This window comes from Marmota flaviventris, chromosome 3 (genome assembly GCF_047511675.1).
Source record: "Marmota flaviventris isolate mMarFla1 chromosome 3, mMarFla1.hap1, whole genome shotgun sequence".
Lineage (NCBI taxonomy): Eukaryota > Metazoa > Chordata > Mammalia > Rodentia > Sciuridae > Marmota > Marmota flaviventris.
In genome coordinates this window covers 17,656,397-17,682,661 of record NC_092500.1, presented here as the reverse complement: position 1 = coordinate 17,682,661, position 26,265 = coordinate 17,656,397, and the positions used below count along the sequence as shown (strand labels likewise).

At 38.8% G+C, this 26,265-nt stretch overlaps 1 protein-coding gene across 4 annotated transcripts in view; it reads left to right on the top strand.

The window, feature by feature from the left end:
• The window catches only part of Tdg (thymine DNA glycosylase), a 28,878-nt gene extending 2,773 nt beyond the window's left edge, over positions 1-26,105 (top strand). For 2 of the 4 annotated variants that reach the window (XM_071609583.1, XM_027944910.3), the window contains 10 exons: positions 708-5,699; positions 13,984-14,126; positions 16,817-17,058; positions 18,561-18,630; positions 20,189-20,324; positions 20,524-20,606; positions 20,686-20,780; positions 23,068-23,239; positions 23,654-23,779; positions 24,210-26,105. In XM_071609583.1, coding sequence (XP_071465684.1) covers positions 5,440-5,699; positions 13,984-14,126; positions 16,817-17,058; positions 18,561-18,630; positions 20,189-20,324; positions 20,524-20,606; positions 20,686-20,780; positions 23,068-23,239; positions 23,654-23,779; positions 24,210-24,355 — 1,473 coding nt within the window. In that variant the 5' untranslated portion in view covers positions 708-5,439 and the 3' untranslated portion in view covers positions 24,356-26,105. The remainder of the gene's footprint in view (positions 1-707; positions 5,700-13,983; positions 14,127-16,816; positions 17,059-18,560; positions 18,631-20,188; positions 20,325-20,523; positions 20,607-20,685; positions 20,781-23,067; positions 23,240-23,653; positions 23,780-24,209) is intronic. The other 2 variants (XM_071609584.1, XM_027944977.3) reach the window with 2 other exon arrangements.
• Positions 26,106-26,265: the final 160 nt, after the last annotated feature.

Below are 26,265 nucleotides of genomic sequence, written 5' to 3'. Positions count from 1 at the left end.
TACCTAAGAAAAGAATGACTGGCATAATATATATATGCCTTGTGCATCTTTCTTGGATCTAATATGAATGGTGTATTTTCTAATTGTTGTTAATATATAGAATACAATTGATTTTTCTTACGTTAATGCTTTATCTTGCAGTCTTGCTAATTGTACTTATTAATTATATTACTTTTTTTGTAGAATCCTAGAATCCGTAGTATTTTCTACATAAACCATTATGAGAACTATGAATACAGTATTTTTAAAATATTTTTTAGTTCTCAATGGACCTTTATTTATTTATGTGCAGGGCTGAGAATTGAATCCAGTACCTCACACATGCTAGGTTAGCACTCCACCACTGAACCACAACCCCAACCCTGAATATAGTATTTTTTATAGATGTAATTTATCAATCTTGAGGAAGTTCCCCAGCAAGTTTCCTCTTTTTCTAGCCTGATGAAATTTGTTTTTATTAGAAATGAATGTTTATCAAATGCTGAATCTGCATCTATGCAGATTATTACCCTTTTTATAGTTTATTAATGATGAATTATACAGATTTTTTCAAATGTTAAACCAATCTTGTATTATTCATATAAATTCTACTTGGTTATGATCTTTTTTGTACATTGATTCAGTTTTCTAAATTTTGTTCAGAATTTTGCATTTATTTTCATGACAGATATTGGTCTTAGATTTTTCTTTTTCTCTTTTCTTTTTAGTACTGAGGATTGAAACCAGAAGTGCTTAACCACTGAGCGACATCTTCAGACATTTTTTTTTTTTTTGTGGTGCTGGGGATTGAACCCAGGGCCTGGTGCATGCAAGGCAAGAACTCTACCAACTGAGCTACATCTCCAGAGCTACATCCCCCTAGACCTTTTTTATATTTCTAGAGACAGGCTCTTGAGGCGCTGCTTAGGGCCTTGCTAAGTCGCTGAAGCTGGCTTTGAACTCAAGGTTCTCCTTCCTCAGCCTCCCAAGATGCTGCTGGTAGGATTACAAGTGTGCACCACCACACCAGGCCTGTAGTTTTATTGTTGTTGTTGTTGTTTTATAGTATTTTCTTCTACTTTTGGTAACAGAGTAACGTTGGCCTAGTCACATGAATTGGAAAATATTCCTTCCTCTTCAGTATTCTGCAAGAACTTGACAGGATTGGTTTATTTCTTCCCTGAATGTCTGATGTACTTCACTAGTGAGTCCAGATGAGCCTGGAGTTTTCTTTGGGGGAAGATTTTTCTGTTTTATTTTGGTTTGGTTTTGGAGCACCAAGGATTGAACCCATGGGTGCTTATTCGCTGAGCCACATCCCCAGCCCTTTGCATTTTTTATTTTAAGACAGTCTTGCTAAGTTGCTCAGGGACTCACTAAGTTGCTGAGGCTGACTTTGAACTTGAGATCCTCTTGCCTCAGCCTCCTAGGCTGCTTGGGATTACAGGCATGTGCCACTGTGCCCAGCTCTCCCTTATGCTTAATTCATGTACAGTTTGTAATTTTATCACTTCATCTTTATATCATCTTTTTTTGTTGTTGTTGTTAAGCCTGGGTAGAGGTTTATCAATTTTATTGATTTTTCTCAAAGTTCAAGCTTTGGTGGCACTGATTTTTTTCCTCTATTGTTATTTCTATTTCACTGGTTTACACTCAATATTTATTATTTCCTTTATTTTGCTTATTTTGGGTTTAATTTTATCTTTGTTCTTTCATTTCTTAAGGAAAAAGCTGAAGTTGTTGATGATTTAAGGACTTTCTTTTATTCTAATACTAGCATTTATTGTTCTAAAGGCATGCTCACTATTTACAGATCAGCTTTTTTGCTTTGAAAATCCTTTGGCTAGGTGTCCTTCTGCTTCCTCAAACTCTCTGCTGAAGCTCACAGGAATCACCTAAAGGGTACACTCTGGAGCCAGAAAGCCCTGGCAATAATCTTGACTCAACACTTAGTAGCTGTAGTATGTATGTATGTATGTATGTATCTATCCATCCATATATATATACACCTTTATTTATTCATATGTGGTGCTGAGGATAGAACCCTTTTTGTAAAGTATAGATTATAACAATAGCTAACTGTGATGGTTAATTTTATGTGTCAGTTTGGTTGGACCATGACACCCCATGTATGGTCAAACATGGGTATTTCTGTGAGGTTTCTTTTAGATGAGTTTAACATTTAAAAGGGTACACTTTGAATAAAGCAAATTGCCCTCCCTCCATAATGTGGGTTGGCTTTATCCAATCAGTTGAAGGCATGAACAGAACAAAACACTGTACTCCCTGGAGCAGGAGGGAAATCTTCAGTAGGAAACCTATGGATTGGAACTGCATAATGGATAGAATATTCACATCTTTTTCCCCCTAAAAAATCAAATGTTAAAACCTAATCACCAATATCAGTATTAGGTGAGGTCTTTGGGAGGTGAATAGATCAAGACGGCAGAGCCCTTGTAAAAATGAAATAAAATTAAATTAAACTAAAAATTTAAAAGCCCAGAGAGCTGCTGCTTCTATTCATCAGTGTAAGGACAAAGCCAAAATTTACCATCTCTGAACCAGAAAGTGGGCCCTTCCCATAACCTGAATCTATCTACCGGAGCCTGGATCTTGGATTTCTCAACCTCTGGAATGATGAGAAATAAATTTCTTTTTTTTTTAGTTGTAGATGGACACAATATCTTTATTTATTTATTTTTATGTGGTGCTGAGGATGGAACCCACACGTGAGAGGTAGGCACTCTGCCACTGAGCTACAGCCCCAGCCCAAGAAATAAATTTCTGTTGTTTATAAGCCACTCGGTTTATGGTGTTTTGTTATGGTAGCCCAGATGGACTAAGATATAACAACATTTGGCTCATAGGGTTCTCCTGAGGTTTAAGGCAATTAATACAAGCAAAACACTTAGAGCAGTCCATGTACTTACTGTACACATTAAACAGACAGTAAACATTACCTGTTGAAGTCATCACCATTATTATTCTGACATAACTGCTTAACTGCTGTTTTTTTTTTAATTTAAATATTTTGTTTTTGTTTTTGTTGGGCACAATACCTTTATTTTATTTTTATGTGGTGCTGAGGATTGAACTCAGTGCCCTGCACATGCTAGGCATGCGTTCTACCACTGAGCCACAACCTCTGCCCCATAACTGCTGGTTTTTTGTTTTGTTTTTTTTTAAATGCCTTTATTTCATTTGTTATTTTTTTTTATGTGGTGCTGGGGATTGAACCCAGTGCCTCACGCTAGGCAGGTGCTCTGCCACTGAGCTACAACTCCAGCCCTGATAACTGCTGTTTTTAATACCCATTCTCCTTGTTGCTGTGAGTGTATTCAGTAGGGATACAGGAACCCACCTGTGGATGAAAACCTGCAGTTTGAAAATCCCATCCAGTAGCAAATCTTGTCAATAAGATGTAACTGACAGGTGTAACATTAGCCAAGGAGAAAAAAGCCCAGTAGATTTCTGAAAGGGAGAGCAGGCATTCCGAGAGAGAAAGGCAGACAAAGCAAGGTGAGCTGGCCTGCAGTTTGTTGCAAGTTTCTGAAGTCCAGGCTTATTGGGTAGAGAGGACAGTACCATCTTTCAGGCTTTCTGAAGCCTTGATGGACCAGGCTCACAAGCAGAGGAAGCTTGTCCTCCATGCTCTGATTCAGGTGGGTGAGAGAGAGGCACTCATGGGACAGAAGCCACTAGGCTGCAATTGCTTCACTCTTCAGGATCAATGTCTTGCTTCCCAGAAATTCCTCCCATAAACATCATTTTGCATACAGGACTGAACAAAGGCCCCTGGTCTTAAATGGACCTGGCAGAGGGCTGGGATTGTAGCTTAGTGGTAGAGCACTTGCCTAGCATGTGTGAGGCACTGGGTTCAATCCTCAGCACCACATAAAAATAAATAAAATAAAGGTATTGTGTCTATATACAACTAAAAAAGATTTTTAAAATCCAAAGTCTTTTTTTAATATTTTTTAGTTACCAATGGATTTTTCACTTTGTTTATTCATATGTGGTGCTGAGGATCCAACCTGGGCCTCACACATCTGAGGCAAGGGTTCTACCACTGAGCCACAACCCTAGTCCCTACAACTAAAAAAAAAAAAGAAAGAATGGATCTGGCATGACCCAGCTTTTCTTGGCTCCTAGAAGCTTCTGCCAAGCTCAATGTGAAGGATATGGAAAATAAGTCCAAGGACATTCTCCCTAAGCTTTTGTCAATTAAAATCCCAGGCCCTGGAGGGGCTGGGGTTGTGACTCAGCAGTAGACCACTACACAGCCACAGCGCTCTGGGTTTGAGGCTCAGCACCACATAAAAATAAATAAAATTTTAAAAAGACAGTAATCCCAGGCCTCAGCCAGAGAAGGAACCCAAAAAGAACTAGCACTTGACTGGCACCAAAACCCAATACAAATAAGCCCCAGGAAATTCCCTATTCACATTCCTGTCCCACCCTAATGTATCAGTGGGACCCCAACACAACCCCAGGAACTACCCTCCTTTCCCACCCTAAATGAAGCCTATATAACCCAGACCCTAGCTTTAGCCAGGTGACATTTTCGGCCCCGAAAATAAGCCATGCCAGGCTTACACCAATTGACTCCTCCACTGAATACTGAATAAAGAAAAGTTTGCTGATCTGAGTGCCTCCTGTCTCCCGTCATGTGTGCGTCATTTGAACTAACATGTCCCAGGTCACATGTCACGCAAGTGAGAAATAAACTTTTGCCGCTGCAAGCCACTCAGGTTTTGAAGTTACCGTAGCACAGACTGAGTAAAGAAAATAGTCGTGTATCCACTATGCTCTAGCAAGGAACAGGAAAACATCTCTATTAAGAGTAACCTAGTGAAGTCTCTGCAGTGAAGTTGAGAATGAAGGAAACAAAACCAACTGTCAGAACCACTGAGAAATAAAAGCGGGGTTAGTCTCTAATGACGTTATTTTCACATCTTCCGAAGTGAAGCAGAGAATGGATTATGTAGAGCTTTACACTTTACAAAGCAGCTATAGAATGACGCTCCTTTTACACATTAGGAAACTGAGGCTCAAGTCCTACAGTGGCCTCCACTCCCACGTTTTCCGGATGACCGTTTCGTGTTGTTTTGCAGCGGTGCTGGCGATGGAACCCAGCCCCCGGCAGCTGGACGAGCGCTCTACCGCTGAGCCACGACCCTAGTCCGCAAGTTTTCTGCCGCCATCAAACTTGGGTTGTTAGCTGGACAACGCCCGCACGCACAGCCTCCCGCCCACACAGCGCCCGGAGGACGTCATCCTCTCTCCACGCCTGCGCCCACCCCAGAACATCCAGGGCGGACAAAAGCTGACGTCACGGCGAAGACGCCCGCCGTCCTGCGGTGCCCCGCCTTCCTACGGTCCCCCACTCTTCCCAACAGGCCACGCGGGGGCGCCGGGAAGCCCAGGGAGGGGGCATAGGATTGGGCCAGCTCGAGTCACATGACGGCCACCGCGCGCAGGTCCCGGCTTCGAGGAGACGGAAGTGCGGCGTGGAGGGGGGCTCCTGGAGGGGGGGGTGATGTGGAAGCTCGGGGAGGCGACGAGGCCAGCCGCTGTCCGGTCCCGCCAGTAATCGGGTTCCAGGCGCCGGTGTCGTCGTGCGCGTGCCGCCATTCCCAGAGACCAGCTGTCCCTTGGCCCGGCAGGAGACGCCGCTCGCGCGAGCGGCCGCGGAGCATGGAAGCGGAAAACGCGGGCAGGTAAAGCCGGCGGACGCCACCCCCATCCCCGCGCCCTTCGGTCGGCGGGCGCGCGCACGCAGGGTTCTGTGGCGGCCGCGGCCCAGCACAAAGGCCGGGGCCGCGCGTGCGCGCTGCGCGCCCGCCGGCCCCCCTTGCAGTAGGCTCTGAAATGCATTAGCAACTCTCGGGTGGTCTCTGGTAACTGTGGCTTCCTCGCAGTTCTTGGGGACGTTTCGTTTCATCCCCAGAGGCCAAGACGAGAGTTGTAAAGACGGAGTGTGGATGGTCCAGGTCTAGATTTCTTGTTAAAAGTTGGTTGATTTACTAACTTCCTCCCCAGAGTCTGCTAAAAGCCACCTTTTAGCAGGTGCTGCTAGGGGGATACTTACAGAACTACCGGGAACTCAATTTAAAAATTGTCTTTTGAGTTTTCCAGTGATCTTGGGACGATCTTAGTTTTGCAAAAGTATAGATCTAGAGATTTGAAGGTTTGACAGAAAACTAATAAATAAGGTGTCAGAGTATTTTAAAAGGATCAAGAGCAGTGATTTGCAGTGCAGTAAAATACTATTGGACCTGATGAAGAATTATCTTGACTCTCAGTGGTTAATGGGGACTGGACTTAAGCAAGACATGACACTTCTGTAGGCCTTATAAGGACATCTCTGGAATCTTGTTCTGGCAAGCTGAAAATTGGGATTATGTGGAAGGGGCATACCTGAGTGGCCAAAATATGTTGTTTTAAAGTTTAGGAAAATAGATAAACGTAGAAAAAAATGTGGACTTCATTTTGACTTTGTGCATAATAAAATCCTAGAATAAAGCACTCTGCTGCTCTCCTAGACTGCTTTAAACATAGGAGAATCCACCAGACCTTGTGGAAATCTTTCACCTTTGTGATCTTACTTCAGAACAAAACTGAAGCCTGGGCAAAGCCCACCATCCAGTGAATTTCTTGTTATAAAACCTTATTCAGTATACAGCAAAATAATTGAACTCAGTATATAGTTTAGCTCAAAATTCTAGTTTACATTGTCTTAACTTCATGAGGCTGTCAGCCATTTTTTACTTTGACTTGGAAAGCTTTCACCTTCAGGAAATATGGAAAACTATAATGCTGTAAAGTATTTGTCTTTAGGGATTCTGAAATGATTCAAATTCCAGGTAAGCTGATTAAGGTTATAATAAGTTTACTTTTTATTTTGGAAGATTCAATTCAAAACAGTAAAAAAATAATAATAAAAAAAAATCCCATGGATACAGACTGTTTTCAAAAGGGAAAGTGAATAACTCAGGTGTCTTTTAAAAAAAAAGCACATTCAAAAAAAAAATTTAAAAAAAAGCACATTCTAGTTAATTAAAAGGAAAAAGGAGGAATTATATAAGAGGACTAGATGTGTCCAGTGACCTTAAGCATGAAAAGGACATTTACCAAAGATGAAAAATCAGAACTGGAAAAGAATGACTTGGACTTCTAAGAATATAGATAGGTTAGATTAATCCAAGAATGAAATCATATTTTCTAGAAACAATAATGAGACTAGGAAGGACTATTTTAGTTAGATGTGGACAACCAGAAGGACAGAAAAGTTTTGGGCTTTCTGCCCAGCTGTGTCAGTAAGTGTTCCATCACCATGAGAGAATACCTGGGAAAAACGACATAAGAGGAAAAATTTATTTTCAGTCCATGGTGGTCTGGCTCCATTACTTCTAGGCCTGTGGTGAGGTCGGATATGTTGGGGAACACATGGTGGAGCAGAGCTGCCCAGCTCGTGGCTGGGAAGCAGAGAGTGAGAAAGCAAGGGAGAAGGAAGGAGCCAGGGATAAGGTATAGCCCTTAAGGGCACACCCCTGAAGGTTTACTACTCGGCCGCCTAGTGTTTCCACCACTCTGTAAAATTAATCCAACAATGGGTTAATCCACTGATGAGATCAGAGCCTTCATGATCTGGTTATATTCCAAAGCCCCACTAAACACTGCTTCTTTGGGAATTAAGCCTTCATTCAACACATGAAATTTTTGGGAGAACATTTCAGATCCAAACTGTTAACACCAGCCCACTGGCATAGTGTTAGTAGATGGCAGAAGACATAAATACATCATTCTGTTTTTGATTTTTCATCTCCTGTGTTAAGGAAGTGATTGTCAGGCTGGAAATGGCAAATAAATGTCTATGAAATTTTAAAGCTCAGAATCAATGAGAGCCATTAAGAGAACTTTTAACTGCCAGTAGAAATCTTGTGTCCTTGCCTAGATGAACGGTATTTCAGGAGAAAGACCAGATTACAGCCATCATTGAGAACTTGTAGCCAATAGGAAATCTGAAGCATGGGGGGAAAAAATACATGAGTCCCTATTTCTTCCAGGGGTGGAGTGGGCCTTTCATTGACATTGATCCTGAACAAAGTTTTGTATTATTAGTGGTTACTGAACATTTTTAGAAGGAACTAGTGGCCATCAGGCTACAGTATAAATTCAAAAAGAAATAAGACCTATACTAGAAAACAATATTTATTACAGCAAATCTATACACCAAGCACTGTTGTGTTTTATAAATGCTAACTCATTTAACCCCCATATTCAATGAGTTAGGTACTATTGTCATTTTACAGGTGGGACACTGGGGTTAGAGAGATAAGAAAATTGTCTGCAAGCTAGTAATTGGCAGAGCCACAGTTTAAATCTGGGTGGTCTAACTTCAGAGTCTGCCTCCCTCTCTAGTGCTTATGCTGTAACACTTCTTAAGATGAAGATTGACTGATGATAGTTCACTTAAGTAAAATGAAAAACTGGTTTACTGCTGAAAGGATTAAGAGCAGACTAAGGAGAGATTCGTACTGATAACTACTGCCAGCTCTGTTCTTTCACATCTTAACAACTTTGTGGTGCTGATGACATCCCGATTATGAGCAACCCAACTCTGGGAGGGGTTTATAGAATTGATAGGTTGAATCAGAGTTCAGGTAAATCCTGACTGCCTGGAAGAGTGACTCATCATTTACAAAAGGAGACACAGCTTGTATTCTGGTGCAGAAAATTAGTGGTAAAGTATGCAGTGAAGGAGAAACGCTGTAAGGGCCATTTTCATCAATAGTAAATTCTTTGTGGATTTAAAATGAGCACCAGTAAAACCAATGTAAGGGGTTTTGTAGTCTGTCTTCAGAGTGAGGAAGTTGGTCGCCTTGCACAGTGAGGCTGTATCTGAGTATTTGGTTTGATCCTGAGCACCAAAGAATAACCTAACCACATTGTGAAGAAACTTGAAACCATCCTCTACAAGGAATGGTTAAATGAACCAGTTATTCTGACTTATCCTAAATCTTTGTACTCAGAGTTTTTAGTAGACTGTGCACATAGTGAATACACATTCTTCCACCTAGTACTGTGAGGTGCACTCTTGGAGTAGTTACGGTGGTATTCCATCATAGTTCTCAGGTAGTCCTCTGTAGTTGACCATTTGGGTTATTTAGCACTGATAACTCTTTGGTGAGTATAGAGTGGTATATATACTTACTTAAATAAAGATGATAAGGGGCTGGGGTCGTGACTCACATATGCCTGCCTTGCACATGTGAGGCCCTGGGTTCGGTCCTCAGCACCACATTAAAAAAAAAAAAAAAAAAGGGCTGGGGATGTGATTCAAGCGGTAGCGCGCTCACCTGGCATGCGTGCGGCCCAGGTTCGATCCTCAGCACCACATACAAACAAAGATGTGTGTCCGCCAAAAACTAAAAAATAAATATTAAAATTCTCTCTCTCTCTCAGTCTCTCTTTAGAAAAAAAAAAAAAAAAGCAATGCGTGTACAGGTACTCTGAGCTTCTCCTCAATTTAAAAAAAAAAAAGATATTAAAATAAATAAATAAAGATGATAGAATGTGGGGTGGGGTTGTAGCTTAGTGGTAGAGCACTTGCCTAGCATGTGGGTGGCACTGGGTTCCATCCTCAGTACCACAGAAAAATAAATAAATAAAATGAGGGTATTGTGTCCAACTACAACTAAAAAAATAAATTTTTTTAAAAAAAGATGATACAATGTATTTAGAAAACAGATCCTTAAAATAGTGTAAAGTAACTGAATAATAAGATTAAGTTGGAGAGAACTTTAAAGATTTAGTTTTTTGAAATACAGTAAATTTGAATAAACCAGACTTATTAATCAACTCCCCACAGGATGTGTGTGTATTTGCATGCGCATGTGCGTAAGTGTGTGTGTGTGAGGATGTGTAAACATGGTGTTGAGAAAGACTATCAGAAAGTACACAGTTCATCAGTATCAGATAGCTGTGAAAACCCGCCTTGCCAGCACTGTAATTCAACAAAAGAGGGTATTGTAGATGGAGGCTGGGAGAGAAGGAAGGGGTAAGCTGCAGGAATGGGAGGTGGGGAGCAGGTAATGCAGAACAGTTGTAGGGACACTTAGATGATGAAGGAGAAAAGTGAGCAAAGGGAAGTGAAAACATTGATCACACTCCCTGGATGTCAGGGTCATAGAAATCAAAGGTCTTGGGAGTCTTCTGATCTAGACAGATTCAGGCCTATTTCCTCCATGTTCCCCATATTGGAGAAATCTCTAAATCCAGCCCCTTGTCTTCATGGTAGGGAAGGGAAGCTGGAGATATGGAGAGGTGACTACGCATTCTGTGTTGAGGTCCCTCTCCTGGAGAGATTGTTTAGCAACACTGCAGAATTCTGAATTATGAAGTGGCTATTTATAATAAATATGTTTAGGAATTATTTTCACATAGCTTTGAAACAGATTTAGCGGTTATTAGATAATAGGAAATTAAGTTATCCAGAATGCTTTTGCATTACTGGCATTCAGATTCATGGAAGTTCTTATGTAGATGTCATACCTTCTGCTGCCAAGTGGTAAAGACTGCTGTTATCCCCTTTCTTCTGTTGTGGCCATCTGAAATGAGCAGGCCAAATTTAATGCTCAAAGATAATATATTAGCTCAGAAAGGACACATCCTATTTTCCATAACTTTGTTGTTTTTCTGTTCTAATTTAACTTATTGTAATGTGTCACTGATCATTTTTTAAAAGGTCAAGGAATGTGTCTTTATTATAGATAAGTTGCTGGGTTACTTTAAAAAACTGTGCATGTCTCTAATGAGAAAGTATGGGTTATTTTTCTTTCTGCTTTTTTACTTTTTTATTGCCAATAATGATTTCTAGAATTTAATTTTCAGTTTCTGAGCCCCAGAATATCTGATGTTTAATGTACACTAACTATACTAAGGGAGTCACATTTTAAACTTTTTTTTTTTTAAATAAAGAATCCTTTTAGGGCTGGGGTTGTGGCTCAAGTGATAGAGTGCTCGCCTAGCACACGTGAGGCACTGGGTTCCATCCTCAACACCGCATAAAAATAAAATGAAGATATTGTGTCCATCTAAAACTAAAAAATAAATATTTTTTAAAAAAAGAATCCTTTTATAATATGAAGGATGTCTTCTTAATTCATGTACTTAAAGTTAGTGTTTTTTGTCAAAAACGCAAAATGGAACCTGTCTCTGAGCCTCTCAGAGTGGTAGCAAGAAACAGGGCCAGAGTGATAGGTAAGTTACCTCTTAACCATGTAGCAGACTAACAGATCTCTTGCACTGATTTTTTTTTTTTTTTTTTTAATGAGCTACTGGGGATTAAATCCAGGGCCTTGCACATGCTATGCAAGTGCTTTACCCCTGAACATTTTTTACTTTGTCTTAGAGAGTCTTGTTAAATTGCCTATTGTGGCCTTGAGTTTGCTGTCCTCTTGCCTTAGCCTCCCAAGTAGCTGGGATTGCAGGCCTGTGCCCAGCACTTTACATTCTTTTGTTCACTTGTTTATTGTGACCATGTGGGGCTGGGATTGTAACTCATTGTAACTCAATGGTAGAGCACTTTCCTAGTATGCCCAAGGCCCTAGGTTCAATCCCCAGCACTACAAAAAGTAAATGAATACATAAATTATACAACATTTTATATATACATACACACACACACAATGTATCTCATGGCCACATATCTTTTTTTTGTTATACATTCAGCTTAAAGTAACTATTAGCATTTCTTAAAACTACCAAGGTCACAATCAAAAGTTGAAGATCTAGCTGAGGGCTCAACACATGCCTGTAATCTAAGCTACTGGGGAGGCTGAGGCAGGAGGATCTAAAGTTCAAAGACAGCCTCTGCAATTTAGTAAGACTATCTCAAAAATAAATAAATAAATAAGTAAAACAATTGAAGTTCATTGTATTAGAACTTTCTCTTACTCGATATACCTCAGTCTAACCCAGCCACGTCCAACTCATTAGAATATTTAAATAATAAACACTAAATTAATGTTTTAACAATTTATTGGAAGCCCTACTAGTAGTATTAAAAATGTGAAAAAGAAGACACTTACTTTGTGCTAAGCATGGTCTAAGTACTTCACTTCTGTTCATTTTAACATTTTAAATTCTAGTCCCTGTCTCCAAAGTTTTCCCTAAGTGCAACTTTAGTTTACAGAATTATTTTGTATTCTTTTCTACTTTAAAATAGTTGCTAAACTTTTTCTGAGCTTTAGATAATATCAGTAAATTTAATTTTTAGTAGCTGCACAGGTTTTTGTTTGTTTGCTAGAGATTAAAGCCAGGGCCTTTTGCCTTCTAGGCAAGTTTTACCACTGAGTTGCACCCCCAGCCCAGCTGCAGAGTATTTCCTGAAATTATTATACTATAGTTTATTTTATTTTTAAATTTTTTCGTTTTTGTAGTTGGTACAATATCTTTATTTATTTATTTTTATGTGGTGCTGAGGATCAAACCCAGGGCCTTGCACATGCTAGGCGAGAGCTCTATTGCTGAGCTATAACCCCACCCCCTATACTATAGTTTATTGAATCATTGTGTTGTTTTCATTTTTTGTATGGTTTGAGAACAGTGTTTTTAAAGAAATAAAACCCTTAAAATACAGTTTAGGGGCTGTGGTTATGGCTCAGTGGTAGAGTGCTTGCCTAGCATGTGTGACATACTGGGTTCAATTCTCAGCATCACATACAAATAAATTTTTAAAAAATTCATCAACAACTAATAAAAAAATTTTTAATAAATAAATAGAAGTAAAAATATTGTTCATCCACAACTAAAAAAAAAATTAAAAAGATATAGCTTAGCATTTTTCCCATTAGTTCTTAACTTTTTCACCAGCAATTTACTCTCAAAGATGGCTTGAAATTAAAACACCTTTCCAATGCTTTGTCCATTGAAATTGGACCCCTGTTGGTACATTCTAGCCAGAACCACTACTGATGGACTGTTATCCTGGGTCCCCCTAGGTCATTTAAGCTTATTCAGAGAATGCTTTAGTTTGCCTTTTTTTTTTTAACCACTTTATTACAATAGGATTTATATACTATAGAGTTAGCCTATTTAACCTTTGCTTTCTGAGCTCTGTTCTCTTTCTGCATATGACACAAAGAAACAAATGCCAAGTAGAGCATTTTGCCACAGAAAATATGTCTTTGTCTCTCCATGTAGTAAATGATACTTTTCTATTTTATTTCCTAATGGTTTTCATTGTCCTGTACATCTAATGACATTATTCAGCATTGGTCTTAGCTTGAGTTTCATACATCAGTGTTTTCTGTGCTGATAGCAACAGCTTGGAGTGGTGTTTTTTGGTCAACAGAAAGGTTTGGAAATTGTTTTCTTTGAAGGCCTCTGTTCTTTTACTTGGAACTAAATTTAAGTCATTTTCAGAAGAGAGTTTAAAGATTTTTTACTTTATAAATTAAACAGATAATCTATTCCTCGTCCCTGAGTAGTGGCAAACAACAATAACAACAACAACAAAAATCTAATGAGGAAATACAAAGCAGGCAAATAAACCAAAAGAAAGCCTAAGTTAGGTTGGAGAGCATCTCTGTGCTAAGATGATTAAATACTAAAGGTGGGGACACAGGTTGTATTTATGCACATTTTTAACTGGGTTGAAGGACCTTTCAGTTCTGTATTCTAGAAAATTCTCATGATCTCATGTCAAAGAAAATAACAGGCTGACTTGACAGGCTTGTAAGTTTATTGGTGATACATCTGTCATTAAACAGCGTTTAATGTATTTGGTTACTAATTATTCAGTAAAGTTTGGATGAATGTGTACCTAGGGAAATAGCTCTCATTCTTGCCCTATTCTCTGCTCTAAATACTACAGTCTAGCTATAAAATATCTGGATTTTGAGGATTTTTTTTTTTTTTTTTTTTACAGCTGAGTATTTAAACTTACATTCAGGTACTTTTATCATTATCATAATTTCTGCTTAATTGTTCTTTCAGCTATTCCCTTGAGCAAGCTCAAGCATTTTATTCATTTCCATTTCAACAAATGATGACTGAAGCTCCTGATGTGGCAGTCATGAAGGAACAGCAGATGCCAGGCGAAGTTCCAGCCCAAGAGCCTGCTCAGGAACCAGTACAAGGTAGCTTTCACCATAAGAGATTAAAAAATTGATATTGGATCAGCCAACTTACTTAAAAAGGGCTTAATGATGAATTTTAGCTCTATTTTAGTGTTAGAAAATGTAATCCACATTATAAATAGTATAAGTACTGTGATAGATTCTGGGGAATAAAGAAGAAGGATCCTGCTCTCTAGCTTCTCAGCCTTGTAAAGGAAAGTAATAAAAATAGGTTTTGTGGGCTGGGGCTGTAGCTCAGTGGTAAAACACTTGCCTTGCATGTGTGAGATACTGGGTTCAATCTTCAGCACCACATAAAGATACAGTGTGTTCATCTACAACTAAAAAAAAAAATAGGTTTTGCATCTCAGTACAGAAGGTGGTAAGGAGGGCACAGGGTGGGTGCTCTGAGACCAGATAGGGTTGGCACCTAACTGGGATGGAGTGTTCAGAGGCACAGAGAGCTCAAAGCAGAGAAATTACCTTGAAGCACTGAATCTTCAAGGATGCAGAGTCTTCATCCCCATGTACAACAGTGTTGGGGAGATATCCGGCTAAGGGAGAGTGTGTGTGCCAAGGCACAGATCTGCAGAAGCATTACAGGCAAAAAACTGTGATTCTCTGTCATTGGAGTTTGGGGTGTAGTAGGGAATTGGTGAGAAAAGGCTGCATGGGGGAAGTTGAAGCTTGTGTTTTACACAAGAAGTGTCTATTCTGTCCTGAAGGTGATAGGGAGCTGTAGAGCAAGGAGTGGCTTATAGTGATTGGTATTTTAAAAATCAGTATGGAATATAAAAGATTGGGTGGTATGGAATAAAGCAGGACTTGGAGGCATGGAGAGGATTAGAAACTGTTTGAATAAGCAGGGGGCGAAAAGAAGAAGACTGAAAGGGGTGGAGAAAGAGAATTAAAATCCTCAGAAAGTAGAATTACCTGGCCGTGGTTAATGGGTTTCATATAGGGAGGGAGGGTGTGTAAGGAGTCTGGAGTAACACTTAGTCCATTTTGTATTATAACAATATACTTGAAGCTGAGTACTTTATAAAGAAAGGTTTATTTAGCTTACAGCACCTGAGGTTCAAGGACAGGTACCAGTGTCGGCTCAGCTCTTGTGAAGGCCTCATCACAGAAGTTATCCCGGTGGCAGGAGTGCATGTGGGATGAAGCACCAGGAAGCCTTAGAGACGGGGTTCCACAGTCCCTTCCACTGGCTTCCCCCAGTTGACCTAAGGACCTTTCTAGGCCCTGCCTCATAAAGGATCTGTATCACTTCCCAACAGTGCTACCCGGACCAAGCTTTTGGTATATGAATTTTGGGGGATAAAATCAACCTCTATTCAAACCATAGCAACCACTCAAGACTTCCAACGTAGGCAGGTGGTTGAAGAAAATGCCATTCACCAAGATAAAGCATTAGGAGAGGAGCTTGGCTGGGTGGTGCATACCTATAATCCCAGCGACTTGGGAGGCAGAGGTTACTCTTGGCAGCTTAGGGATACCCTGTCTCAAAATAAAGAAGGGTGGGGATGTAGCTCAGTGGAAGAGTGCTTGCTAGTGCGCAGCAGCCTCTGGGTTCAATCCCCTTTTTTATTTGAAGAGGAACCAAGAAGATTTTGGAGAAGGTCGGGTAGAAAGAGGTGGTGATTTTCTCTAGTTTAACAGTATTTGTGGGACATGTGCCCATGGTTTTGATTGCTGGTTCCAGGACCACGCCTACTCCACTGCTCTGGAGCTGCTTCCTACTTCCTACTGTGCTTCTGGGCAGGCAACATTAGGACTTGCCACAAGCCAGTGACAACCCTAACCCTAACTCTATCCCTAACCCTTGGATCCCTTGGAATAGGGAGTGGCTGAAGCAGTGTGAGACAGAAGACAGACCACCTTGCCAGGTTGGGGAAATGCCAGCTAGGAGTAAAAGGGGGACAAGAAGCCTGAGAAACTGGGAAAATGTTCAAGAATTAAGGGTAAGAGAACCAGGGCTTCCTATTGGTAACTGTAGATCAGTGGTCAGCTAATGGTAATTTTGCCCCTGGAACATTTGGCATTGCTGGGAGACACTTTGGATTGTAAATCTGGCAGGGTGCTGCTACTGATATCTAGTGGGCTACTGATATCATGGGTGCTGTTACACATTCTGTAATGTCCAGGACAGCCCCACAACAAAAAGTTATTCAGCCCAAAAAGTAGTTCAGAGCTCTTGAGAAAAACCCTCATCTTTCCTTTTGGAAAATACTGCAGCCCAGAGAGTTTATCTTCAGCACCTCAAATTTCACCTGTGTATGGAACAGAATAGGCCTCAGAAAGTCCAAAACAAGCCATTTGTGGTTTTCTACTATCAGGAAACTGAGTTAAAACATTTGCCTACATTCCTGTTTTTGTTACTTATTCTTGTACTTGTTTACTTCATTATTTATGTATTTCTTTTTATAATTTCTGTTAAAATGGTACACAGGTACTCTGTGCCCCTGGGAAGGCCAAGATGCCAAGCAAGATGGTATGGGAAGTCTGTCTATGATTGCCACAGTGGAGGGAGCAAGTCCATCCCACTTCTAGGGTGAAAGAGGGGGAAGATTGTTCAAAGGAAATAAAAGGCATAGGTATAGTTTGGGGAGATAAAAAGGGTGTTCATAGGGTAGCTTTTCTGGGAACACTGCTAGAGTTTCTAAGTTAAGGTTTTTTGCATCTACATTTTGGAAATCATTGTGTTTTAGAGGCTCCAAAAGGAAGGAAAAGAAAAGCCAGAACAACTGAACCAAAAAAACCGGAGGAACCCAAAAAACCTGCTGAGTCCAAGAAGTCTGGCAAGTCCCCAAAATCAAAAGAAAAGCAAGAAAAGATTACAGATGCGTTTAAAGTAAAAAGAAAAGTGGACCGTTTTAATGGGGTTTCCGAAGCTGAACTTTTGACCAAGACTCTCCCTGATATTTTGACCTTCAATCTGGACATTGTGATTGTAAGAATTTTTGTCCTTATTTGATTTTATAAACAAATTGGTGGGTTAGCTTTACCTAACACTTGTCCATACAAATGGAGTTTTGCTGAAAAGATCCATTTCTTAAGAATCCTTCTGGAGGTAAATGGTGTCACCTTAACCAGGTGGTGTTACATGGGATTGTTCAAGAGGGTGGACTCTAGTTTGGGGCTGTCTGGATTAAAAAAGCCTTAACTTTCTAAAACATCAGGTGATAAAATAGGTGAAAATACCTTCCTCAGAGGGTCACAATCCAATGGCATGACCCTTGTGAATCAGTTTGGTTCTGTGATACCTGCCAGCCTCCATCAATGACAGTACTGCTTTTAAACTGGTATTTTTGTCGGTGACCATAAAAACTTCAGAGCTTGAGCTGGGGTTATGGCTCAGTGGTAGAGTGCTCACCTCCCATGTGAAAGGCACTGCATTCGATCCTCAGCACCACCACATCAAAGTAAAATAAAGGTATTGTGTCCATCTACAACTAAAAAAATAAGAGTTTTTTTTTTTTTTTTAAATTAATATTTTTTTTTTTTAGTTGTAGTTGGGCACAATACCTTCATTTTATTTTATTTAGAGAGAGAATTTTTTAATATTTATTTTTTAGTTTTTGGTGGACACAATATCTTTATTTTATGTTTATGTGGTGCTGAGGATCGAACCCAGTGTCCCGCGCATGCCAGGCAAGCACGCTACCGCTTGAGCCACAACCCCAGCCCCCTTCATTTTATTTATTTATTTTTATGTGGTGCTGAGATCAAACCCAGGACCTCACACGTTCTAGGTGAGCGCTCTACCACTGAGCTACAACCCTAGCCCCGAGAGTTTTTAAAATTAAAAAAAAAGAAAGAAAGAAAGAAACTTCAGTGCTTGGGCAACTGTGTAGGTGACATGGAGTAAGTTAAGTCATTGGGAGATGTGGCTGAAATGGGCTCAGATTGATTGATTGCTCCAGGACTTCTCTCTTCCAATACTGAAGTCAGCCCAGCCGTAGGGAGCAGAGTAGCCCAGGGTCATGAGGGAATGAAGTTGGTCTTTAAAAACAACAGCAAAACTCAACAAGGAAATTTTTCTTTCCTTTGAAATGTCTTTGGATTAAGAATAGAAATTCATAAGTATTGTTTATGATGCTGGATTAAATTTATATTTTTAAGGGGCTGGAGATGTGGCTCAAGCGGTAGCACGCTCACCTGGCAGGCATGCAGCCCGGGTTCGATCCTCAGCACCACATACAAACAAAGATGTTGTGTTCGCCGAAAACGAAAAAATAAATATTTTTTTAAAAAAATTTATATTTTTAATCATTTCAGTTTTATCTACCACTGCTTCATAGAAACACCGATACTTAAGCAGAACTATTTTAAGACTAAAATGGTATAATAGTGTATTAAGAATTGTAATGCAAAAATAAATTAATTAATTGATTTAAAAAAAGAACATAAATTTTTAAAAAGACTAAAATGTATAGTTATTTTGTTTTGTAGATTGGCATCAACCCAGGACTAATGGCTGCTTACAAAGGGCATCATTATCCTGGACCTGGGAACCATTTTTGTAAGTAGCTACTTTTTTTATTAATTGACTTTAAAATTAGGTATCTTTATCAATAGGGTTTTTTTTTCTTTTTTAAAAAATGTGCTTAAAAAGAAAGAATATGAGTAAATATGCATTCATATTTCATGTTTTCTCTGTGTGTGTATTTGAAAATCAAAGGTCTGAAATACTGTCACTGTTAACACTTTGATGTTAATAGAGAGTGGGAGGGCATGAAAAAGAGTGGGTGTGTGTGTGTGTGTGTACAGTGGTAGGGGTTGAACCCAGCAGCTGTGCCCTACCACCAAGCTGCATTCCTAGCTAATACTTTCTCTTTTTTTAAATAGTGAGTTTTCCTATTTTTTGTTGTTGTTGTGTTGTTGTTGTTATGGATGGACACATACCTTTATTTTATTTATTTATATGGTGCTGAGGATTAAACCCAATACCCACGCATGTGAGGCAAATGCTTCACCACTGAGCCACAACCTCAGCCCTTTCCTATTCTTTTTTTTTTTTTTTTTTTTAAGTATTATCTACAGTAACAATAGGCCATCTTTGTGGCAGACAAAATATGGACTTTCCCAGATTTTTGTTGATGTTATTTCCTTGGAGAGAGAAAATCCATTGATTGTTGGAATTCAAGTTGTTATGAAATGCTATGCTTGAAGACATTCTCCAGATACTTTGTATGTATTACAAAATAGTCATAAAGACACTCATACTTACAGAGCTTTAAAACCAAGGTTTTTTGTTTGTTTTGTGTGTGTGTGTGTGAGATGCTAGGGATTGAACCCAGGGCTTTTTGCATGCGAGGCAAGCACTACTCTATCAGCTGAGCTGTATCCCCAGCCCTAAAACCAACTTTAACTCCTGTATTGCTCTAAATTGGCTTTATATGTAAATAATCTCCCCTAACACTGCTTTTTAGAATAATAAATACAGTGGGTGCTCAGAAAATACCAGTTGATTATCTGAGTAATATTAAAAACATTATGGCAAATGATAATAATGTCTTCATGGAAATGATAAACACATTATCTCCATTATTTAAAAAAAAAAAAAAATTCTGGGGCTGGAGATGTAGTTCAGTGAGAGAGCAGTTGCCTAGAATGTGCAAAGTTCTGGGTTCAATTCCTAGTACTGCCCCCCAAAAAAATCTTTCTAAGAAAGTTCAACTTTTAATTTTCTCCACTATCAAGGTATTTGAGTGCTTTTAGTCTCTTTGTGGATGTCTTATCCGTGAGTTATTGCAGAGGCAGGTAGTGATATCAACAGTTATTGGAAAAGAAAATAGAAAAAAGAAAGTTTCCTATGTTACATAGCTATGTATTCTTGGACTGGCATTTACTTACCTCAGCCCCTGTGAGAAGGAGATAATGGCATCTTATAAGAATTAGGAAGACTGAGATCATGTAAAGGAATTAGGATAGTGTCCAACTTGTAGTAATTTCTCAATGCTTTTAAAAATATCCTAAATCTTTTTTTCTTTCTTGATTTCTAGAATGTAGACTAGTACATCAATTCTTTGGACAAAAGCTTTTAGCTCACAGATATAAACCAAAGCCTCTTTTCACAGGGAAGTGTCTGTTTATGTCAGGGCTGAGTGAGGTACAGCTCAATCACATGGATGATCACACTTTACCAGGGAAGTATGGTATTGGATTTACCAACATGGTAGAACGGACGACACCAGGCAGCAAGGATCTTTCCAGGTAATTACATAACATTTATTTTATGGATGGGAACCTTGACCATCTGGCACCTCACATAATCCAGGGACATCATATGGATCTAGTTCAAGCTGAGTCCAACAAGTATGTGATGTGATCTTTTGTTGAAAGCTGACTAAAGTTGGCGTCTTTTAAATATTGCTATATTTATGTCTTTTACTACTTTTTAATTCAATTTTAGTAAAGAATTTCGTGAAGGAGGACGTATTCTAGTACAGAAATTACAGAAATATCAGCCACGAATAGCGGTGTTTAATGGAAAATGTAAGATTTACTTTTAAATTTTATCTTTTTTCTGTGCTAACATTGTGGACAATGTAAATATGTTTGTATTTTATTTTAGGTATTTATGAAATTTTTAGTAAAGAAGTTTTTGGAGTAAAGGTTAAGAACTTGGAATTTGGGCTTCAACCCCATAAGATCCCAGATACAGAAACTGTAAGTCCTTAAAATTTGCATTTGTAGATCAGCTAAAGGTGAATTTTTTTTCTAACTAATTTCCCTTTTTTATTTGTCTTATGCATTGTAATTTATGTTATAAGAAAAAGCCACCTTGTATTTTATTGAGTAATAACTCCATATCAATTTAATAGTTACAAAGTAATTCCATTACCTTGGAGTTACATTAGAAAGAGAAACATTCATCAGCTAAACATCTCAATGATTGTTATTTGGCTAAAATAGTGAGAGGTATTGGCTTACTTACATACTACATTCAGAACATATTTAATGGCATTTACTTATCAAATTCAAATGGTTTAGCTCTTATACTGGATTTGAAATAAACATGTAAATAAAACACCATCCTGATTAGTGAAAGTAATTACTCCATTTATATATCTTATCCCAGCTTCATTTTAGAAACATGTAAATAGTATAGTCCAGACAACATCTAGGCAATTTAACACTTTTGTAGGGGTACTAGTGATTGAACTCAGGGCACTTGACCACTGAGCCACATCCCCAGCCTTATTTTGTATTTTATTTAGAAACAGCATGTCACTGAGTTGCTTAATGCCTCACTGTTGCTGAGGTTGGCTTTGAACTCTCGATCCTCCTACCTCGGTCTCCTGAGCCACTGGGATTACAGGCATGCACCATCATGCCCAGCTCATGCTGTTCCAGACCTTTGGTTCCAAATTTGTTTCTTAAATGTAGTTTTATTTACAACTTTGAAAAAACAACCCAAGACATAGACCTACACATTGTATATATAATATTTTAAATAGTGGAGAAGCTGGTGTACTGCCAGGTTTTGGTGGAGAACTTTGAATAAAGTTTCTGCCACCTATATATTTGAACTTCTTTTTAAATTTCTTCTGTTTTCAACTTTTTAAGTATGATTGATGAGTTAGGTTTGTAGCATTGATCTTTATTTAAATGGAGGCCCCCATTTATCTACTTGTAAAATTGTAAAAGCAAGTACACTGTGGTATGCACATGTATGGTACCACATAGTGTTCGTTAAATGCCAGATGAGGCTCAGGTACATGTCTTGGATATATGTAATCACAGAAGTGCAATAAATAAGTGAACTTGATTTGTATATTCATTAGTAGTTTTAGCTCTTTTAATAAGCTGTGAAATCATTTAGCTTTTAAAATTGATTCCTTATTATTAAATACTAAGTTATTGATGTTGGTAGTGATTCATTTTTTTTTAATGTAGTACATGATATGGAGGCCAATTTAAAGCATGCAACAAGCTGGGTGCAGTGGCGCATGCCTGAAATCCCAGCAGCTTGGGAGGCTGAGACAGGAGGATCGCAAGTTCAAAGCCAGCCTCAGCAAAAGCAAGGCTCTAAGCAACTCAGTGAGACCTTGTCTCTAAATAAAATACAAAATAGGACTGGGAATGGGGCTCAGTGGTCAAGTCCCCCTGAGCTCAATCCCTGGTACAAAAAAAAAGTGCAACAAATATTCATAATCCATCAGCCCTTCTCTCTATATATATGTACATATGAGAAAGGGAAAGAATTATGCTCTTTCAAGGATGGCTTGTCACCACCAACAAAAATGATAAATACAAATGTCTTTCTCTAGCCATTCCACTTCTAGAAATTTATCCAACAGGTACATTCCTATACATATTTCAAATTAAATTAGTACAAGGTTTTCCACCATAATAGTAAAAGAGTGGAAAGAGCCTTTCGTCCCCAGTTGGGCCCTGGTTAAATCAGTTATGAAAGTACTACTGGTGGCTATGAGAAACAAAGGGATATTCCATATGTGTTATCACATATGGAATCTGTGATCTGCCGTTGAGTGAGAAGAGCAAGGTGCAGGAGGGGAGGCAAGAGTGTGTTATCATTTGTATGTTTATTAAAAAGGATGAGGGAGACAAGTATGTAGACACCTTTGATTGTGGATTTGTGGACACCTGTAGAACTGGCAATATTGATTGCCTTTATCAGAGGGAATTAGGTAGATAGCAACTTGATTTGGGAAGGAAGACTTCATATACTGCTGTGCCTTTTTGTCCCTTTAGAATTGTGAACCATATATTTGCTAATAAAAGTAAAAGATTGTCAGTTGATAGGTGAGCATGGAGGGGGAGCCTCATTATGTTTTGTCTATTGACAACTACTTTTATTGATTTTACATGTATTTTTGTGTAGCTAAGAATCAAGTTATTATAACCCAATAAAGATAAATTTTTAAATCTCAGTATGAGTAGATTCAACAGAATTGTAGGATTTCTGAAACCTAAAATTCTATGATTCCAGCTCTGCTATGTTATGCCATCGTCCAGTGCAAGGTGTGCTCAGTTTCCTCGAGCCCAGGACAAAGTCCATTACTATATTAAGCTAAAGGACTTAAGAGACCAGTTGAAAGGCATTGAACGGAACACAGACGTTCAGGAGGTGCAGTACACGTTTGACCTACAGCTTGCCCAAGGTATAGTACTGTTTTCACTCCTTTCATTCATTTCATGTGTATGCACATTACAGAAGGTGTATTGTGGATTTAAAAGCAGACGAAACAAAGATAGTTTATCACAGCCAGAGTGCCCTGATAATGGACACTAGTCTCTGTTAAAATCTCCTTTTTACCAAGGTTTTCCATCTACTCTGGATACTCCCAGACATTGAGGGTCTAAGGAACACTGTACCCAAAATTAAGTGTAATAGGTTTTTGCAGTTCTTAACAAGTTTATTTAGTATATGCTATAAAGAGTGTAAAGATTATAGCAAATGATGTATCTCAGCTTACGTGAACACTCAAGAAAAAGAATTGTTCATGATTTCAGAATAAAACTGTTTTCAGAATTGTACAGAAGCAGTTCTAAATCCTGTTTTAACTTCCTCACAGAGGATGCAAAGAAGATGGCAGTTAAGGAAGAAAAATATGACCCAGGCTATGAAGCAGCATATGGAGGTGCTTACGCTGAGCATCTGGGCAACAGTGAGCCATGCAACTTCTCTGAGGACAGGCTAAGTATGTCCCCCCCACCCACTATGTGCTCCTTTCAAAGACTTGGTTTTATCAGGATCCAGGATAGATGGAGTTAATAGAAGTGGAGAGTAAATTATTAAAGATTAGGAATGGGGCTATAAAATTTTATTAAATAGTGACCAATAATTCAAGTTTATTATCTGATATTTAACTACGCAAACATTTTTATAGCTCATTTTCTTAAGTTATGAACTCTAAGCCAACTTAGTTACATTTTCCTTCTTTAACAAATGAGGGGGGAGATGAGGATTTATCAGCCCTGTACTTGACAGTAAAACAAGAAACTTAAAATTATATTCAGGAAGCTTGATTAATGTTTTAATAATAAATATACATTATACTATTAAGGTTTTTTCACTTGTTCACTTAAAACTTATATATGAAATAAACTAACATTCTCTCCTTCTTCTAGCAGCTGACAGTGCGGAGTTAAGAGGAGAATCAGCGTTCAGTGACATTCCAAATGGGCAGTGGATGACCCAGTCGTTTACAGACCAGATTCCTTCCTTTAATAATCACTGTGGAACGCTAGAGCAGGGGGAAGGGAACCCTGCTTAAGAGTGGTGATTCTGGGCTCTGCCTACGTGCTGCAGTTTAATGCAGTTGTCAAGAAGTCAAACCTCGGTTTGCTAGCCGAGATATTTTTCAGTACTTTACTTTAGTGTGTAATTATAGTACAGAACAGTTGTGTGGTAGAATCAACTGTATGAACCTAAGTAGTTTGGAAAAAGTAGGGGTTTTGTATGAGTTTTTGTATGTGAATTAACCATCATTCCAGCTTTTTATATACTTTATTTCATTTATGAAGAAATCAGTTTTCTTCTAGAAGTTGCTTTTGATCTGCAATTTTAAAATGCAACTGTCAAATATGTGTATTTGATTCTTAACTGTGCAAGACCTTGGCATGCCATTCTCCCTTGATGCCTAAGAAGGGCATCCTAATAATGAGTTACCACTGGTACAGAGGCAGCTGCATTGCTCTTCACACAGGAAGCTAGTGCTCAGGGGAGCCCTATTTGCTGGATTTTGGTGTAACAAAGGCTGGACTCGGGGCTCCCCAAGTTGTGTGCACACTCAGACCTCATTCCCTCGCCAATGGTGAGTGTGTGGGAAAGTTGCTTTGTGGGAGAACAGCATGACCACACAGTAGCAGGGCTGACCTGGCCTGACCTGACAGGCATTGAGCCCTGCCTTTGGCCCCCTCAACTCCTGTGTTTATCTCCTGGTGGGCAGACCTGTTCTGCTGAGCTGGGAGGTTCCAGAGAATGCAGTAGGCCTTTTATATTTTGTCATTCATCTACATTTTACTTGAGAGGCAGAAATTTGATAGGGCAGGAACTAAATTTTTCTGTCAGTATTTATGACCTTTCTAATTTTATCCTCCTTGGTTTTAAGGGTATAACATAGAAATGTTATAAGAAATGAAGTTTCAGGCTGAGCAACAGGATGCTAGAGGTGTTGGATAACCCTGTTTAAACTGGTGCTCTGTGTACATGAGATGTACTAAAATAAATAATATAAAATTTTTCTTGCTAGGTAACTCTAATAAGCCAATAATTTAAAAAAAAAAATCTGTGCATCATTGTTTATTACCAGGACTAAGTGAACCTCCTGGAAAGAATGGTTTGAATTAAGTCCCTTTGTGATTTTCTAATGCATTTTTCATGGTGCTACAAGTAGTCCAGACTCTTAGGTCTGGTGGGTGTTAAGGCTGGGTATTCACTCCTAATCACTCTTGAATATTCAGATTTCATACGTACCCAGGGAGCATGCTGTTTTTGCAATATTTTAAATATCTTTGAGGGTTTTTTTGTTACCCCCAGGATGTTATATAGCCTGTTCTTCTATTTATAATAAGAGAAACAGATTCTTGTTGTGAGTCTTAACATGCTTTTTAGCTGTGGCAATGATGTATTTTATTTTTTCTTAAGTCTAGGTCAAGCTGTGTGGAAGTCATTCATGTTATTTAAATGATGTACTGTACTGCTGTTTACATGGACATTTTGTGCGGGTGCTTTGAAGTGCCTTGCATCAGGGATTAGGAGCAACTGAATTATTTTTTCATGGGACTATGTATAGCATGTAACCAGGTCATAACTATTGTAGCTTTACAATAGAGTTCCTTATTTGAGTGAAGAAAATACCCTTTAAATTATGACAGACTAGTAGAGAATGGGTTTGAGGATTTTCCAAGTAAACAATCATGTTTTTCATTAAACTTGACTGATGAGTAGTAAATGTTGATATATCCTGTACCTGATAGTATGAGACTTTTTCATTAAATAAGATTGAAAGATTTTTAAAGTCATTTGAAAGTGATGGTTTTTACAATAAATAATACTAAGAATGGTTATTCTTGTTACAAGCCTTTTCTGAAGCAAGATTTAATGGTATTCTTTCCCCCCTTTAAACCTGAGATCAGTTTATCTTCTATTATAATTAACACATAGAATAATATATGTGAGGAA